This window comes from Zophobas morio, unplaced genomic scaffold (genome assembly GCF_036711695.1).
Source record: "Zophobas morio isolate AGI-343-1 ecotype UQ-CSIRO unplaced genomic scaffold, CSIRO_AGI_Zmor_V1 ptg000016l, whole genome shotgun sequence".
Classification (NCBI taxonomy): domain Eukaryota; kingdom Metazoa; phylum Arthropoda; class Insecta; order Coleoptera; family Tenebrionidae; genus Zophobas; species Zophobas morio.
Genome location: NW_026972121.1, coordinates 5495913 through 5515078, shown reverse-complemented (window position 1 = coordinate 5515078; position 19166 = coordinate 5495913). Strand labels below are relative to the sequence as shown.

General features: G+C 34.0%; 1 protein-coding gene across 3 annotated transcripts in view; it reads left to right on the top strand.

Annotated features, from left to right (window-relative positions):
* Positions 1-1410: 1410 nt before the first annotated feature.
* Positions 1411-19166, top strand: part of LOC135129625 (zinc finger protein 1) — a 794849-nt gene continuing 777093 nt past the window's right edge. For all 3 annotated transcript variants that reach the window (XM_064056834.1, XM_064056833.1, XM_064056829.1), the window contains exon 1: positions 1411-1828. In XM_064056834.1, the coding sequence (XP_063912904.1) occupies positions 1765-1828 (64 nt within the window). In that variant the 5' untranslated portion in view covers positions 1411-1764. The remainder of the gene's footprint in view (positions 1829-19166) is intronic.

Below are 19166 nucleotides of genomic sequence, written 5' to 3'. Positions count from 1 at the left end.
CACATCACTTTGCGTATGGTTCGTCTACATATATGGGGTGACCTAAAGCCCCTAGAAATACATAGTACCGTCACCGTGGAGCAAACCTGGCGGAAACTTAACAAAAACAAAAATTATTAACACCATTTGACAGACCGCGAAATTTAAAATGGTTTTATGTTAGATTTAAAATTTGTAGTTTGTAGTAATAAAATATAAAATTTAATCAATAACATCTTATTTAATAATTATTAGTTATATTAATTGACATTTAAGTGACTTTAAACAAAAAGACCACGCCAAGACCACGTGACAACAACGGTTTACGAGCTGTCAACTCTCTGCTGACACAATTTGGTTCCAAAGCAGGGGAATTTTTTGCGTTACCAACTGCATTTGCTCCACTCGTACAACAATGGATGACGCTACTATGGATTTCTAGGGGCTATAGGGTGACCATTAATAATTTTTGAGTTGGCAATTCTGAATTATTGGCAGCAATGTTAGCAAGTCAATTCACAGATGTCAGTTTTGACATGAGTGCGCCCAAATCAGTTAGAAAATGGCAGCTGGAATTGGCCCCCAAAATTTCAACTTTAACTCGGCAATGCAATCATAAAATTTTAAATCTGTTGCCAACTTCCCAAAAAAAACATTAATAGTAACTCTGTATTTTTTTTTTACAGTCGCAAACTTTCAAATTGACGGTCATAATAATAATAATAATAATAACATAATTTATTGTCCAACAGAACAAATCTAATCATCATCTAATAATTCAAAAATTCTATCAAAGACATATCTTCAAAAATCCATGCCTGTCTTTGATAGATTTTTTTTATTGCTTTCTCGATGTTATTATTATTTAATATAAACATAAATAACAGAAAAAAACGCAATAAAGACTCATAACATTTGGCACCACAACAGAAGTTAAAAAATAAGGGCGGATTCATAAACCACAAGACTAAAATCTAAAAGTTTACAGTTTATAAAAATTTTACTTGAGAGAACGAAAATAAAAAACCGACATTTGCAAACAGTAAAATTTTAGAATTTGTTTATTTATTTTACTTTTATAAACAACAGGGATGTTGCAAATTTTTGTAGACCTGTGTATTGGTAAAGAAACTCAAAAAATGGCAGCAACGTGGCAACGTCGCATAGAAATTTCAAAAATATTTGTCGTTATGGTCGTTTTTCCACAATTATGTACACCACCAGGCTTGCTAAGATTGTCATTTAGTTCCCCAGATGAGAAAAATCTCGCCGTTTCCCTCGTAAAATTCAGCTTTATCGCGTCCTTCCTTACCGACTAGTTTTATCCCGCCAACTACCTCGTGCCGCCCTCTGGCGTCGGCTCGCCCAAGCCCGTCCCCCCTGTTCGAACCGGTTCCCGCTCCTCGTGCCCGCTATTCACGCTCCCGAACCGGTTCCGTCGCCGCCAAAATGTCCGTCCCGGGCCGAATCAGCTGTTCGTGACGGGCGCCGCCGTCGGCGACCTTGAACCGCGGCATCGCTCACCTGCGGCGGCAACGTGGGCGGTTGGACAGGTAGGAGTAACCTGGAAGGTGCGACCAATCGCATCGCACCTCGCGTGACCAATGGCGAAGAGGCAATCGTGTTCATTGCCGCGGGCCAGAGAGGTGCGTTCCGAGAGTCTGGCTCTGGCTGGGGGTGTGTGTGAACGTCGCTCGTCCGTTCCGAAGAACGCGATCTCTCACGTTTCTGGTTTGTGTTGTGCCCGTGTGGACGTGTGACGTGCCGAGGTGAACTTGATGGGAAATGGCAACGGGAGTTCCTGGGGGACCTAGGGGACGGAGGAAACAGGCCAAACCGCAGCGGAAAGGTAGGACGCGTGGAATGGGCGTAATTAGGGGGTAATTGGGTGGAGGAGGTGGCGGGGAAAGCATGTGGTCGGGGGGCGCCATCTTGATGAGGGGGTGGGGATGCTTTGTTTACGTTTTCGTGCACATGGAGGTGGCGGGTTGCGGCGGCCACCTGTCACAGGCGACTGCGATTCGGTGGAAAAAGTGGCGTGTGGATGTGGCGGTGGCGGGATGCGGACGGGCTGTCACATGTCACGATGCAAAAAGTTGGGTTAGGGTAATGACGGATTTGTCAACGATATACACATACACGGGGCACGACAATAACGTGGTTGGGCTTTGTATTCTTTGAAAATAACATTGCTTTCTCTTTATATTTTTTATAATTGTGCTTATTAGTATAAATAATACTTGTATTATGCTGCTCTCGTGCGACAAACATGTGATACCAAGAAATCGAAGACTACAACCCTGAAATTTACATAACTACAACTAAAGTTATTATTTTCTTCCTGTTATATTATTACTATATTAGCGATAATTCAGTTCAATTTATTAATTTATAAAATTATGCTACATATTTTTAGTATTTAGAACCTCGCGTCGGACCGAATGCGACATTCTAAAATTTCCACACAAACTTTTTAAATCGCCTGAAAGGTAAACACCCTGTTGCTGTTCGACTAACCCACGACCGCATCTCTCCCCAAGAAAATTTATGTCTGTTGTTTTCCTCCTTACACAAAACATTAGTCCCGAAAATCATCCGCCAGCTGGAGTCCCGCACACATGATCGACTCCATTCCTTAATTAATTATTTACAGTCCGAAAAAGCGAACTGCCGAAACAGTCTGTTCAGCACTCCTGAAAAACCGGCGAAGGAATCTCCTCCATAAATCGTCCATCGAAAGCCCGGTGTTTTGATCGCATAATAATCGATAATCGCCAAACGAACCGACGCAAAATAAAATAAATATTTTCAAGAGCGTGTTTATCGTCAGTGTGTGTTTGTCATCGCAAAAATTCCCGATTTTTGCGTAAATACGAATTAATTGCACCTAAACATTATCGTTCGGTTGGAAACATTGGAAACACGTCGATATCACGTGAAAGTTTTATCGTGGATTTGTCGAAATAGTGGTCACGTCGAATAGATTAAAATAATTCGAGGGAGAGAAGCCACCCCGAGGCTGGATGAATGTGGCGCGACCGAGGGTTGGTCGCAGGGGTGGTTTTTGGGTGGGAGGGGAGACGGTCACCCCGTATTGTTGCGAATCAAAAAGTTGCCGCAGAAGCCTTTGCTACTCAATATATGAAAAAATATACAGGCTGAATCATTTTTTATGGCTTCGTTTTAACAATATCGAAAGATTTTCGCAGCTAATTTTAAAATTATTTACGGGCAGGTTTGTAATTTTATCAATGGTTTTCTCAAAAAAATTGTTTTTGTTTATGATTGCCAGATTAAATTCTATAATTCCACTAGAAGCTGTCGACAATATTACTACTAATTTAAATAGTACAGATATTTGAAAGCTCTCATTGAATGGTTTATTACTTTTATTCAAATTCAACGGGAACAAACTCCAAAACGGCACCAAAGTCCGCATTGCGGTTTGAAGGATTTGAGTCCTTGAAGCTTTCTAGTCCTAAAGAAACATAACTCCAAACCAACACAAGAATCCATATTCTAGTTCTATGGGTGAAGACAGAAGGGTCCCCGAGAAGGTTTCACATTCTTTAAAAAAAAGACACCAGGGGCCTCCGAAAATGTTTCAGGATAGAAAGGGCTCCTGAGATTGTTTAACATTCATTAAAAAAAAGACAGTAGGGGCTCCCGAGAAAGGTTGACGTTCTTTAAAAAAAGCAGAAGGGGTCCTAGAAAGGGTTTCTCTTTAAAAAAGTGCAGAAAGAAATTCTGAGATTTGTTTCACATTGTAAAAAAAAAAAACATCAGAAGGAGCCCCAGGGAAACTTTCGCATTAAAAAAGGGCAGAAAGGGCCCCCGAGTTTGTTTCCCATTAAAAAGGACAAAAGGGCTCCTGAGATTGTTTCACATTCATTCAAAAAATGACAGTGGGGACTTCCGAAAATGGTTCACTTTCTTTAAAAAAAGTAGGAGTTCCAGAGAAGCTTACTCATTAAAGAAAAAAGACAGAAAGGACCCCTGAGAGATTGTTTTACATTCTTAAAAAAAAAAGACACAAGTCCCAGAGAAGGTGTCTCATTAAGAAAGGACAGAAACGACTCCTGAGATTGTTTCACATTTACAAAAAAAGTCAGTAGGGACTCCCGAGAATAGTTCACATTCTTTAAAAAAAAGTACGAGTCCCAGAGAAGCTTACTCATTAAACAAAAAAGACAGAAAGGACTCCTGAGATTGTTTGACATTCTTTAAAAAAAACAGAAGGAGTCCCAGAGAAGGTTTCGCATTAAAAAAGGACAGAAAGGGGTCCTGAGATTCTTCCCCATTCATTTAAAAAAAGACAGTAGGGACTCCCGAGAATGGTTCACATTCATTAAAAAAAGCCAAAGGAGTCCCAGAGAACTTTTCTCATTAGGACAGAAAGGACACCTGAGATTGTTTCACCTTCTTAAAAAAAAACAGAAGGAGTCCCAGAGAAGGTTTCGCATTAAAATTGGGCAGAAAGGGCTCCTGAGATTGTTTCACATTCATAAAAAAAAAAACCAACAGAGGGAGTCCCCGAGAAGGTTTCTCATGAAAAAAGGACTCCTGAGGTTGATTCACATTCATTAAAAAAACACGGTAGGTACTACCGAGAATGGTTCATATTCTTTAAAATAAGTAGGAGTCCCAGAAAAGCTTTCCCATTAAAAAACAGGACAAGGAACTGCTGAGATTTTTTCACATTCTCTAAAAAAAGTAGGAGTCCCAGAGAAGCTTACTCATTAAAGAAAAAAGACAGAAAGGACTCCTGAGATTGTTTGACATTCTTAAAAAAAAACAGAAGGAGTCCCAAAGAAGATTTCGCACTAAAATAGGACAGAAAGGTCTCCTGAGATTGTTTCACATTCATAAAGAAAAACAACAGAAGGAGTCCCAGAGAGGTTTGTCATTAAAAGGACACCTGAGATTGTTTCACTTTCTTAAAAAAAAAACAGAAGGAGTCCCAAAGAAGGTTTCGCATTCAAATAGGACAGAAAGGACTCCTGAGATTGTTTCACATTCATAAAGAAAAACAACAGAAGGCGTCCCAGAGAAGATTTATCATTAAAAAAGGGCAGAAAGGGCTCCTGAGATTGTTTCCCATTCATTTAAAAAAAAGACAGTAGGGACTCCCGAGAATGGTTCACATTCTTTAAAAAAAGTAGAAGTTCCAGAGAAGCTTGCCCATTAAAGAAAAGACAGAAAGGACTCCTGAGATGGTTTTACATTTTTTTTTTAAATAACAGGAGTCCCAGAGAAGCTTTCTCATTAAAAAGAAAGGACAGAAAGAACTCCTCAGATTGTTTCATATTCATAAGAAAAAGGCAGTAGGGACATTCTTAAAAAAAAACAGGAGTCCCAAAGAAGCTAAGCTTACTCATTAAAGAAAAAAGACAGATAGGACTCCTGAGATTATTTGACATTAAAAAAAAAAAACAAAGAGTCCCAAAGAAGGTTTCGCATTCAAATAGGACAGAAAGGACTCCTGTGATTATTTCACATATATAAAGAAAAACAACAGAAGGCGTCCCAGAGAAGATTTGTCATTAAAAAAGGACAGAAAGGGCTCCTGAGATTGTTTCCCATTCATTTAAAGAAAAGACAGTAGGGACTCCCGAGAATGATTCACATTCTTTAAAAAAAGTAGAAGTCCCAGAGATACTTACCCATTAAAGAAAAGGCAGAAAGGACCCCTGAGATTGTTTTATATTTAAAAAAAAAACAACAGGAGTCCCAGAGAAGCTTTCTCATTAAAAAAAAGGACAGAAAGAACTCCTCAGATTGTTTCATATTCATAAGAAAAAGGCAGTAGGGACTCCCGAGAATGGTTCTCATTCTTTAAAAACAAGCAGGAGTCCCAAAGAAGCTAAGCTTACGCATTAAAGAAAAAAGACAGAAAGGACTCCTGAGATTATTTGACATTCTTAAAAAAAACAGAAGGAGTCCCAAAGAAGGTTTCGCATTAAAATAGGACAGAAAGGACTCCTGAGATTGTTTCACATTCATAAAGAAAAACAACAGAAGGCGTCCCAGAGAAGATTTGTCATTAAAAAAGGACAGAAAGGGCTCCAGTGAGATTGTTTCCTATTCATTTAAAGAAAAGACAGTAGGGACTCCCGAGAATGATTTAAAAAAAGTAGAAGTTCCAGAGAAGCTTACCCATTAAAGAAATACAGAAAGGACTTCTGAGATTGTTTTATTAAAAAAAAAAAAAACAACAGGAGTCCCAGAGAAACTTTCTCATTAAAAAAATAGGACAGAAAGAACTCCTGAGATTGTTTCATATTCATAAGAAAAAGACAGTAGGGACTCCCGAGAATGGTTCACATTCTTTAAAAAAAGTAGAAGTTCCAGAGAAGCTTGCCCATTAAAGAAAAGACAGAAAGGACTCCTGAGATTGTTTTACATTTTTAAAAAAACAACAGGAGTCCCAGAGAAGCTTTCTCATTAAAAAGAAAGGACAGAAAGAACTCCTTAGATTGTTTCATATTCATAAGAAAGAGACAGTAGGGACCCCCGAGAATGATTCATATTCTTTAAAAAAAAGTAGAAGTTCCAGAGATGCTTACCCATTAAAGAAAAGACAGAAAGGACTCCTGAGATTGTTTCATATTCATAAGGAAAAGGCAGTAGGGACATTCTTTAAAAAAAAGCAGGAGTCCCTAAGAAGCTAAGCTTACTCTTTAAAGAAAAAAGACAGAAAGGACTCTTATTTAAAAAAAAACAGAAGGAGTCTCAAAGAAGGTTTCGCATTAAAATAGGACAGAAAGGGCTCCTGGGATTGTTTCACATTCATAAAGAAAAACAACAGAAGGAGTCCCAGAGAAGGTTTGTCATTAAAAAAGGACAGAAAGGGCTCCTGAGATTGTTTCCCATTCATTTAAAAAAATACAGTAGGGACTCCCGAGAATGGTTCACATTCTTTAAAAAAAGTAGAAGTTCCAGAGAAGCTTACCCATTAAAGAAAAGACAGAAAGGACTCCTGAGATTGTTTTACATTTTTTAAAAAAACAACAGGAGTGTCAGACAAGCTTTCTCATTAAAAAAAAGGACAGAAAGAACTCCTGAGATTGTTTCATATTCATAAGAAAAAGACAGTAGGGACTCCCGAGAATGATTCACATTCTTTAAAAAAAAGCAGGAGTCCCAAAGAAGCTAAGCTTACTCATTAAAGAAAAAAGACAGAAAGGACTCCTGAGATTATTTGACATTCTTAAAAAAAAAAAACAGAAGGAGTCCCAAAGAAGGTTTCGCATTAAAATAGGACAGAAAGGGCTCCTGAGATTGTTTCAGATTCATAAAGAAAAACAACAGAAGGAGTCCCAGAGAAGGTTTGTCATTAAAAAAGGACAGAAAGGGCTCCTGAGATTGTTTCCCATTCATTTAAAAAAAATACAGTAGGGACTGCCGAGAATGATTCACATTCTTTAAAAAAAGGAGGAGTCCCAAAGAAGCTAAGCTTACTCGTTAAAAAAAAGACAGGAAGGCCCCCTGAGATTGTTTTGCATTCATAAAAAAAAACAACAGAAGGTGTCCTAGAGAAGGTTTGTTATGAAAAAATACCAGAAAGGGGTCCTGAGACTGTTTCACATTCATTAAAAAAAAAAAGAAAATAGGGGCTCCCGAGAATTGTTCACATTCTTTAAAAAAAGTAGGAGTCCCAGAGAAGCTTACTCGTTAAAAAAAAGACAGGAAGGACTCCTGAGATTGTTTTAACATAAAAAAAACAGTAGAAGGAGTCCGAGTGGAGGTTTCTCATTAAAAAAGAGCAGAAAGGGCTCCTGAGATTGTTTCACATTATTAAGAAAAAGACAAGTGCCCCCCGAGATTTCACATTATTAAAAAAAAGGCAGTAAGGGGCCCTGAAAAAGTTTCACATTCTTTAAAAAAAAAAAAAAACAGTAAAAACCCCCGATAATATTTCATATTCTTTAAAAAAAGACGGGGGTTCCTGAAAAGATTTCAAATTCTTTAATAGAAAAGACATCAGGGGCGTTTTTGGAGGCCGAAATAACATTAAAGCCACTGGAAAGGTTATAGTGAAGGGATTACAACAAGTTTGCATGAGACACTTTTGGGTTCTAAATTGAATAAAAGTGAGGTTACGAACGACAATTTTGACCCATGTGATACGCCACTGGTTTGTTTACTTTACAAACAACAATGCACAAGAATAACGTACAAAATTGAATAAAAACAGAAAAATCATAAGAAAACGATTTGCGGGTTAAAGCATTCGATTCCCTGAAGCTTTCTAGTCCAGCATGGGCAAATTTTCAGACCGTGTTACGAGAAAAATTGTATCTAATGTGTGTGCTACCTTTGATAGGTCATTTTATTCTGGGGCTTTGAAATATGGGTTAAGCTTGTCTGAAAGTCATAAATAGCTATTTTCAACAGTTTTTAAAACACGTAGTTATGTTTTGCGATATAAATGTTCACAGCCAAAAATATTTTTTCTTGAAAAAAAAAAGTTGTCCAGATATGTACAGAAATCAGAAATATGTAATCAACAAGATTCGAAAATGCTGACGCAAAAACGAGGATTTTGTCATCAGGTTTGTATCGCAAGAAAAATTTCCCTTCCACTGGCGTCCTGCAAGGTTCTCTGCGAAGACCTCTCCTACTTGCTACAGATTCAACAAAAACATTTTTGAAGCGACTTAAATGCGCGTGCGAATACGTAGTTAACCATTTTGACCAAAACATGTCCAAGGCGACAATAGAACTGAATTTCCTGTAACAAACAACATTTGAGCTCTTAATAGCGTAGCGTGACGTCAATATCAAGCAGCAGACCTCACCTCAGGAGATAACCTAAGACCCAGAGGGTGCTTATCTACCGGCAGTTCTGCTCTCACTTTATACAGGTTCTTGGACTTCGACATCCAGTCTTTAAAAAGTTTTTATTAACGGTTTTAATTGCTCGTAATCTCATTTATGTCAGTTTCTTGACTTGGCCTTATCGCTCCCGATATGGTGCTACGCACCTTCCTGTGATGCCTTTTTTTACCGTTTTTTGATTATCGAGTGCGCTTGTTTTTAATGTCGTGTTTAAATAGAAATTGCGAAATGTTCCCGGAAGAAGTTGGCCTTTGTAAACATGTTGGTGCTTTAAATAATGTAGGTTTTTTCTAATGGCTAGATTATCGAGAAGGCCACGTGATTTTTCGTAAATTGTAACTACCGAATCTGGCTTAAATGTGATCATTTGTCTCGGGTAATGTTTAATTTTAAATTGCGTCTGTGGACTTTTGCGTAACGAGGCGTCAAAAAGTCTAAGCCAAGAGTCAAACTGTCCAAGTCTAAATATAAATCATCGGTAATTCCCCATGATGTACTCGTTATGTTTCCACTACCTAACCTGCAGTGTAGTGTTTAAGTCTGATAAGTAGGTAGAATTTCGTAATAAAAATTTATTGGTGGGCTATAAATACAGAACGTGGTTCTGGTTCAATGTACCGAAGAATAGTCGAGAAACAAAGCAAAGTTTTGTGTTTTTTTTTGAAAATGAATTTGACAGAATAAGTTGTTTAGAGTACGAAACAATAGGTCTCCCGTTTCAGCTACAAACACTTAAAAGTCCAATCGACCTTGAAAGAAACGCAAAAATTCCCCTCTTCTGCACTACGACTTTCCACCATTTAGCGCTGTTATAACATAAACATTCGTTCTGCGAGTGTGCAATCATCTAAAGCCCGCCACGACGGCGTCAGCAATAAACCTTCGAGGATGTGCTTGTCAATTTATCGTCAGTATCATTTATCCAGCGCGCCACCTACCGTCACCGATCTCAATCAAACCGGCATTAAAACGTAGACGTAAAAGCCACCACGTGATTTTAATTAGAGTAATGCTAAGCGCTAACTGAGATTTATTTGCTTGGCAAATTATTAGCCGAGGCTTTTAACCTGTCTTTAAGGCAGTCTTGGCACACGTTCCTCACAATAAATGGAAAGGTGAGAGCGAAATAATTCGAGCTTAATTTCCTGCATGAATTATCGTCGTGTTTACCTGGCTAATTTAATCATGTTTATTCTGCAATTTCACGTCACTCGCGATCGGAGCGTTTCGCAACATGCGTCTTCATCAGGGAGTTATTAAGTGAAACGCGGCACATTTAAATAGATTTCTGTATTTTTTGACTTTCGACCCCCGAGCTCTAATGGCACCTGCGCCTCTGCCTCTCACCTATAATAGTTCAAGAGCTGGCTATTTCTGCCCGGATTTATTGCCCGATGGAGAACGACAGCCCGTGAGTTACGAGGGGCTCGAGCTAAAAAATCCGTAATTATTTTTTAACGCCGATTTTTATCTAAACTTAGCTCGAAATAAATATGACAGATGGTATGTAATGTTTTTAATTCGAAAAGCGCACGAGAAATAAACGTTACGTTATGGTGGCGTGTTATTTCGGTAACGCGCGCGAAAACATACAGTTTTTGCTTTTCTTTTGCAGGTGTGGAACTGAAATGATTTTTTATTGCCGCTAAAATTAGCGACCTAATTTATACCTGGCCCGTGTTGGGGGGCGGCGAGCGCTTTTAATCCTGATTTTAGTGCAATATTTACGGCATTTCCAGATGTTTTGCTGGCTGCGACGGAGTGGACAATATATTTTTGATTGTTGGGGCAAAGCGGGTCACCGGTGGAGGTGATGGAATTACCCTAGATGTGTCGGCCGGGGGAAATGGGAGGCATATGGTGCGAGGGAAAAGTGGCTTAGGTTAATGCATTCAGAAATAAACGTGCTGGAGTTATTGGCACTCGTGCGGCGGGATTTCGTTTCTGATAGGAGTAATGGACAAGTGCGATGAAAGTTTAAGATTAATGTTTGCTTATTTTGAATGAACGCAGGACGTAAATATAGAATTTTAATTGGTAATATTTGGTGATTAAAGCTGTGGGATATTGGCCTGATTGAACCAGATTTCGGTATCGAACACTATGTTGGCATGATCAGATTTCATCGAAGAACAAAAAATAACGATTGTTTTATTTTATTAATTTAAACACTTTTTTATGTTTTTTATCGTTTGACGTGATTTATTGGTGGTGAAATTTACTCAGTTTTTGCTTGGAACTTTAATAAAAAAAAATTTCTTTCAACATCTTCGGATTTAAAGAAAACTGCAATATTTGCGTTATTTCTAATTTCGAATTTCAGTTTTATCTTGTTTTCTTTTTTCACTTAGGTTCTAGAAAATAAACTGCTCAATTCTCGACTACGCCTTGGCCAGGATTCTAGACTTGATTTATTAGCCGTCACTGTTAGAAACTTGGGAAAAAGTCGGTTTACTCTTGTATGCAAAGATTAATGCCTGAGACGCAGGCGAGAGTTAAGAAGCATATCATTTTTACGGAAATTACAAGATTTATTTTTCGAAATTCTTTGAATTCTTTGCCAATTTTTATTAATTATTTTGACTAAGTCGCTAATTTTTCCAAAATTTTGTGCGTTCTATTGAAACAAAAATCTTTTCGTTCATTTTTTTTTCGTATTCCTAATTTTTGTCTGTGAAATGTCCAAAGTCTTCGTTTTTTTCGAAGAATATAAAAATAAAGTTGCTAATTTTTATTAATTTTTTTGACTAAATTGCTAATTTTCCGAAAATTGTATGCATTTTAATAAAACAAAAATCTTTTCGTTCATTTTTTTTATCGTATTCCTAATTTTTGTCTGCGAAATGTCCAAATCCGTCGTTTTTTTCGAAGAATATAAAAATAAGGTTCCTAATTTTTATTAATTTTTTTGACTAAATTGCTAATTTTCCGAAAATTGTATGCGTTTTAATAAAACAAACACCTTTTCGTTCATTTTTTCTATCGTATTCCTAATTTTTGTGTGTGAAATTTCCAAGGCCTTCGTTTTTTTCGAATAATATAAAAATAAAGTTGCTAATTTTTTATTAATTTTTTTGATTAAATTGCTAATTTTCCGAAAATTGTATGCGTTTTAATAAAGTAAACATCTTTTCGTTCATTTTTTTTTATCGTATTCCTAATTTTTGTCTGTGAAATGTCCAAAGCCTTCGTTTTTTTCGAAGAATATAAAAATAAAGTTGCTAATTTTTATTAATTTTTTTGACTAAATTGCTAATTTTCCGAAAATTGTATGGTTTTAATAAAACAAACATCTTTTCGTTCATTTTTTTATCGTATTCCTAGTTTTTGTCTGCGAAATGTCCAAAGCCTTCGTTTTTTTCGAAGAATATAAAAATAAAGTTCCTAATTTTTATTAATTTTTTTGACTAAATTGCTAATTTTCCTAAAATTTCATGCGATCTGTTAAAACAAAAATCTTTTCATTTTTTCCTTTTATGGTTTTTCTAAATTTTATCTTTGAAATGCCCAAAGCCTTTGTTTTTTCGAAGGATATAAAAATAAAGTTTATTTTTACTAATTTTATTGGATAAATCACTAATTTTCCCAATAGTTCATCCGTTCTATTAAAAAAAAAAACTTTTCATTCTTTACCTTTTATCGTATTGCTAAATCTTGATTAAACTCCGTCCATGCGTTCTATTAAAATAAAAAAAAATGGCGCTGTTTAACTCTCGGCTACGCCTCGCGCAGGAAAATTATCGAGTTCGGTAGACTCCTTTATTCAATTTCTGCTAGTAACTGTTTAATATATAGAAAAGGAACTTTTCTTATAAAACATTTCAATTTATTCGAAAAAAAGCAATATTTGCGTTATTTCTAATTCAAAATTTTTATTTTGATTTTTTTTTCCAATTAGGTCCCGGAAAATAAAAATATTCAACTTTCAATTACACCCAAGCCAGAAATCTAGAACTTATTTATTAGTATTAGAAATTCGTGAAAACATCATTTTGATGATAAATCCAAGATCTCCCTGTGTAGGCAAATTACTGTGAAAAAAATCAACCTTTAGGAAGTTTCACAAAAGCTAGTAATCAGTAATCACAAACTCTAAAGTCACATTATTAAAGAAAAACAAAATTGTTGTAAGTCTACACATATTCAGAAAAAGAGGGGCAAAATAGAGCCCCGCCCACCCACCCTATCTCAATTGTGATGATTCTTTTTTTATTCGTTGTGAGCCAAGAAGGCGGGGCTTAACTGCAAAATCCTTATTTTTTTACGAGAAATTAAAAACATGTTTTTGAGTATCGTGTTGTGCAATCAAAGAATACTATGTATATTAAGAAAAAATTAAAACCAAAGATTAAGCCCCACCCATACCTGATCTAAGTAGTAATGAAGTTTTCATTCGTTGGCAGACCTAGGGGCGGCGCCTAATTGCAAAAATATATTTCCTTACAAAATTGAACCATTTTAAACGTGTTTTAAGATTCTAAGAAAAAAAATCATCATAATGGAGATGGGGTGGGTGGGTGGGGTTTTATATTTTCCTGTTTTTCTTAATATACGTAGTATTCTTGGAACAACATACCCAAAAACATGTTTTTAATTTCTTGTAAAGAAATAAGTATTTTGCAGTTAAGCTCCGCCCCCTAGGTTCACGGCGATTAAAAAAAATCATTACAATTGAGAAAGGGCGGGTGGGTGGGCTTTCCTTTTAAAACATTTCGATTTTTTCAAAAAAAAAAAAAGCAATGATTCTATAAAAATAAAACTCGACTACGCCTCAGCCAGAAATCTTGACGTTATTTTTTATTAGTTGCCACTATTATAAACTTAAGAAAAAAGTCGCTTTAATCTTATACGCCAAGATTAATGCCCGAGGCGCAGCCGAGAGTTAAGCATACATTGCAGTTTTTTTTTAAATTCTTTGAAATGTCAAAAACTTTTTTTTTTGAAGAGTCCTAAAAACTAAAGTTGCTGATTTTTATTAATTTTGTTGATTCTATTTAAATTAAATTTCTAATTAATTAATTATTTTTCCCCTTTTATCGGATTCCTAAATCTGTGTTTCTTCTTCAAATACCTACTTATGTAATGTAAAAAAAAATCTTACTGTTTAATTCTCGGCTGCACCTCGCGCAGGAAAATTGTCGAGTTCGGGAAAGATGCTTTTATTCAATTTCTGCTAATAACTGTTTAATAGAAAAGAAATTTCGATTTTTTCGAAAAAAAGCAATATTTGCGTTATTTCTAATTTCAAGTTTCAGTTTTTTTCTGTTTATTTTTTTCAATTAGGTACCAGAAAATAAAAATACTCAACTCTCGGCTACGCCTCTGCCAAGAATCTTGACTTTATTTATTAGTTGTCACTATTAGAAACTCAGGAAAAAATCGTTTTATCCTTGTAAGCAAAGATTAATGCCCGAGGCGCAGGCGAGAGTTAAGCATACAATTTTTACGGAAACTCAAGATTTTTTAAAACTCTTTGAAATGTCGATAACCTTCGTTTTTTCGAATAATATTACAATAAAATCGTTAATTTTTATTAATTTTATTGACTTACTCACAAATTTTCCCAAAATTCCTGTCTTGTTTTAACTCTTTTATTTTTCTTTTTCAAATAATTGGAAAAAAAAATGGAAAAATAGAAAAAAACTTTGAAAAATTGGGAATTAAGAACTTGAAAAATTGAAGAAACATCAAAAAACTGAAAAATCTAACAATTAAAAAAATTCAAAAAATATAAACACTTCCAGAAATACAAAAAAACTGAAAAATTGAGAAATCGAAAAATCTCAAATTTTAGGAAACGAAAAATTAAAATATCGAAAAATCGAAAACTTGAATAAACTAAAATTTAAAAAATGATGAAGTCGAAATATCGAAAAATTGGCAAATCAGAAACAAAATTGAAGAATTGAAAAATTTAAACAAAATTGAAAATCGGGTAAATGAAAAATTGAAAATCGTGAAATTGAAAAATCGAAAAATTTTAGAATAGAACATTAAAAAATTCCGAAACTGAAATATTGGGAAATTGAGGAATCGAAAGTTGAAAAATCGAGGAATCGTAAAGCCGAAAAATAGAAACATCGAATTCACGATAAATGGAGAAATCGAAAATTGAAAAACCGAGAAATCGAAAAAAGATCGAGAGATCGAAACATCAATAAGCTGAAAAGTCCAAAATTTAATAATTCATACAATTGAAAAAATTCTTATACAGAACTGAACAATTTTGAAAAATTAAAATATCGAAAAACTGAAGAATGAAAAAATTGAAGCAAAACTGAAACTCCGAAACACTGAAAAATCCAGAAATCGAAAAGTCAAAAATGAAAAAACAAAAAAGTATAAAATGAAAATTTGCAAGTCGAGAAGTTGAAAAATTGAAGAAACGAAACATTTGAAAATCGAAAGATCAAAAATTGAGAAACCTAAAAATCGAAAAAACGAAGTATACATTGTAAAACCGAAATATTTTATTTATTTATTTATTTGGGCACTGTATTGAAATAAATAAATAAATAAATATTGAAAATTAAAGAAATCGGATAATTGGAAATTCAAAAAGTGCAAAATTGAAAAATTGAAAAATTTTAAAATCGAGGAATTGAAAAATCAAAGATTGAAAATTTGAAAAATTGAATAAACGAAAAGTTATAAAATCGAAAGAAACATTGAAAAAAATAAAGGAGATGAAAATACGAAAAACTGTGATATAAAATCGAGAAAATGTAAATTAAAAAATCGGGAGAAAGCAAAACAAAAATCAAGAATTTGAAAAAGGCAACGAAAAATTGAAAAATCGAAAAATTAAAAATAGAGAAACTAAAAAGTCCAACAATTAAAAAAAATCCAAAAATTTAAACACTTCCAAAAATAGAAAAAAATTGAAAAATTGAGAAATCGAAAAATCTAAAATTTTATGAAACGAGAAATTAAAATATCGAAAACTCAAAAACTTGAATAAACTAGAATTTAAAAAATTGGTCTAAAGAGTTTAGCCAGTACTTCCCTCGCTGTTGGAAACGTGACGACTGCATGCCTATTGTGTTTTTTTTCGCAGTAGATTTCATATATTTTTTTTTTGAGTTACCCGGTATATGCAAATTCAAAAAATATGAATGGAATGATAAATTACAAGTACAGACTCATCATATTTTGTATATTCTAGATAGGATTTATTCGGCAAACTTTTGAGCTGACGTCAACAAGTTTTTGGAGGGGATAACCAACTATATTCTGACTAAAGATTTATGATGCTCTTTATAACCTTAAAATATCTGCAAGATTTCAAAGCATTCGGTTTTGTAGTTCTTGATTAACTCAATAAAATATATTCACGCATTCATTAATTTTTTGGAGTCACCCTGTATATAGAAATCCAAAAAATATGAATGGAGTGATAGATCACAAGTACGGACTCATCATATTTTGTACATTTTAGATATGATTTATTCCACAAACTTTTGAGCTGACGTCATCAAGTTTTTGGAGGGGATAAGCAAATATTTTTTGAGTAAACATTTATGATGCTCTTTATAGCCTTAAAACATCTGCAAGATTTCAGAGCATTCGGTTTTGTAGTTCCTGATTAAATCAATAAAATATATTTACGCATTCATTAATTTTTTTGAGTCACCCTGTATATGCAAATCCAAAAAATATGAATGGAGTGATAGATCACAAGTACAGACTCATCATATTTTGTACATTTTAGATATGATTTATTCCACGAACTTTTAAGCTGACGTCATCAAGTTTTTGGAGGGGATAAGTAAATATTTTTTGACTAAAGATTTATGATGCTCTTTATAGCCTTAAAACATCTGCAACATTTCAAAGCATTCTGGTTAGCAGATTAAAAATTAAATTTCAAAATATTGTTTTATAATTTTGATTTTTTTTCCAAAAATCTGGACGTTTCGGGTGAAAAGTCGATTCAGAGTTGTAAACTACATGTGTAGGACTATGTTATTTTATACAATTGAAAACCCATTTACTATGTACAATTTTGAAGTGACGTCATCGCATTAGTGGTGGGGATGATTAGACAAATTTTGGTTAGCGTTTTACCATCTACATGATATTCTTAATATGAGTACAAAATTTCACAACAATCGGTCGAGTACTTTCGGAGATTATCTGTCTAATAAAAATCCGGGACAACAGACGGACAGACGGACAGACGGACGGACAGACGGACAGACGGACAGACGGACGGACAGACGGACAGACGGACAGACGGACAGACGGACAGACGGACAGACAGACGGAAATGGGAGACCTATTTCTTCGTCTTCTAGGGGTCATGAAAGATCGAGAAAACGTAAAAGTAGAGAGTCGACCGACGGACTCGATTACAATACTTCCTTTGCTTACGCTCGGGAAGTAAAAATGATAAAAACGAAATATCGAAAAATTGAAAAATCCCAAACCGGAAACATCAAAAAATGAAAAAATCGAACAAAAATTGAAGAATCGAAAAATTCAAAAACCGAAAAATTGAAAAACCCCGAAACTGAATTATCGAAAAATTGGCAAATCAGAAAGAAATTGAAGAATTGAAAAATTGGAACAAAACTGAAACATCGAAAAATTGAAAATCGGGTAAATGAAAAATTGAAAATCGTGAAATTGAAAAATCGAAAAATTTTAGAATAGAACATTAAAAAATCCCAAAACTGAAATGTTGGGAAATGGAGGAATCGAAAGTTAAAAAATTGAAAAATCGAGAAATCGAAAAAAGATCGAGAGATCGAAACGTCAGAAGGCGAAAAGTCCAAAATTTAATAATTCGTAACATTGAAAAAATTCTTGCATAAAACTGAAAAATTAAAAAAAATTAAAATATCGAAAAATTGAAGAATGAAAAAATTGAAACAAAACTGAAACTTCGAAATACTGAAAAATCCAGAAATCGAAAAGTCAAAAATTAAAAAACCAAAAAAGTATAAAATGAAAATTTGGAAGTCGAGAACTTGAAAAATTGAGGAAACGAAAAATATATTGTAAAACCGAAATTTTGGAAATTAAAGAAATTGGATAATTGGAAAGTCAAAAAGAGCAAAATTGAAAAATTTTAAAATCGAGGAATTGAAAAATCAAAGATAAAACTGTGATATAAAATCGAGAAAATGTAAATTAAAAAATCGGGAGAAAATAAAACAAAAATCAAGAATTTGAAAAAGGCAACAAAAAATTGAAAAATCGATAAATTAAAATAGAGAAACTGAAAAATCTAAAAATGAAAAATTGCAAAGCGAAAATTGAAGAAACGAAAAATTGAGTCGGGAAATTGAAAAAGTAAAACTAAATTATGAATTATTATAATTACGCAGACAAATTGACCTCACTTTTACTTTTAAAATGGCTCCAGCAAACTCGGTTTTCCTTTTAAAATATTTCGATTAAAAAAAATGCAATGTTTGCATTACTTCTAATTTCAAATTTCACTCTATAGATTCTATAGAAAATAAAACTCTCGACTACGCCTCAGCCAGGAATCTTGACTTTATTTATTAGTTGTCACTATTAGAAACTCAGGAAAAAATCGTTTTATCCTTGTAAGCAAAGATTAATGCCTGAGGCGCAGCCGAGAGTTAAGCATACAATTTTTTTAATTCTTTGAAATGTCGATAACCTTCATTTTTTCGAACAATATAATAATAAAATTGCTAATTTTTATTAATTTTATTGACTAATAAATCACAAATTTTCCCAAAATTACTGTCTTGATTTAACTCTTTTATTTTTCTTCTTCAATTAATATAGAAAAAAATGGAAAAATTGAAAATTGCAATACTGAAAAATCAAGAATGAAAGAACGAACAGCTATAAAATGAAAACTTTGAAAAATCTAAAAATTGAAAATCATGAACTTGCAAAATTGAAGAAACATTAAAAAACTAAAAAATCTAACAATTAAAAAAAAAACAAAAATTCAAATACTTCCAGAAATAGAAAAAACTGAAAAATTGAGAAATCGAAACTTGAATATCTAAAATTTAAAAACCGAGAAAGTCCAATTGTGGAAAAATTGAAAAACCCCAAAACTGAAATATCAAAAAATAGAAGGATCGGAAAATTAAAAAATCGAGAAATCGAAACATGGAAAAATCGACAGTTGAAAAATTTAAGATTCAAAAACCGAAAAATAGAAAAATCCCAAAACTGAAATATTGGGAAATTGAGGAATCGAAAGTTGAAAAATCGAGAAATCGTAAAAAGATCGAGAGATCGAAACATCAAAAAGCTGAAAAGTCCAATTTTTAATAATTCATAAAATTGAAAAAATTCTTGCACAGAACTGAAAAATTTTGAAAAATTAAAATATCGAAAAATCGAAGAATGAA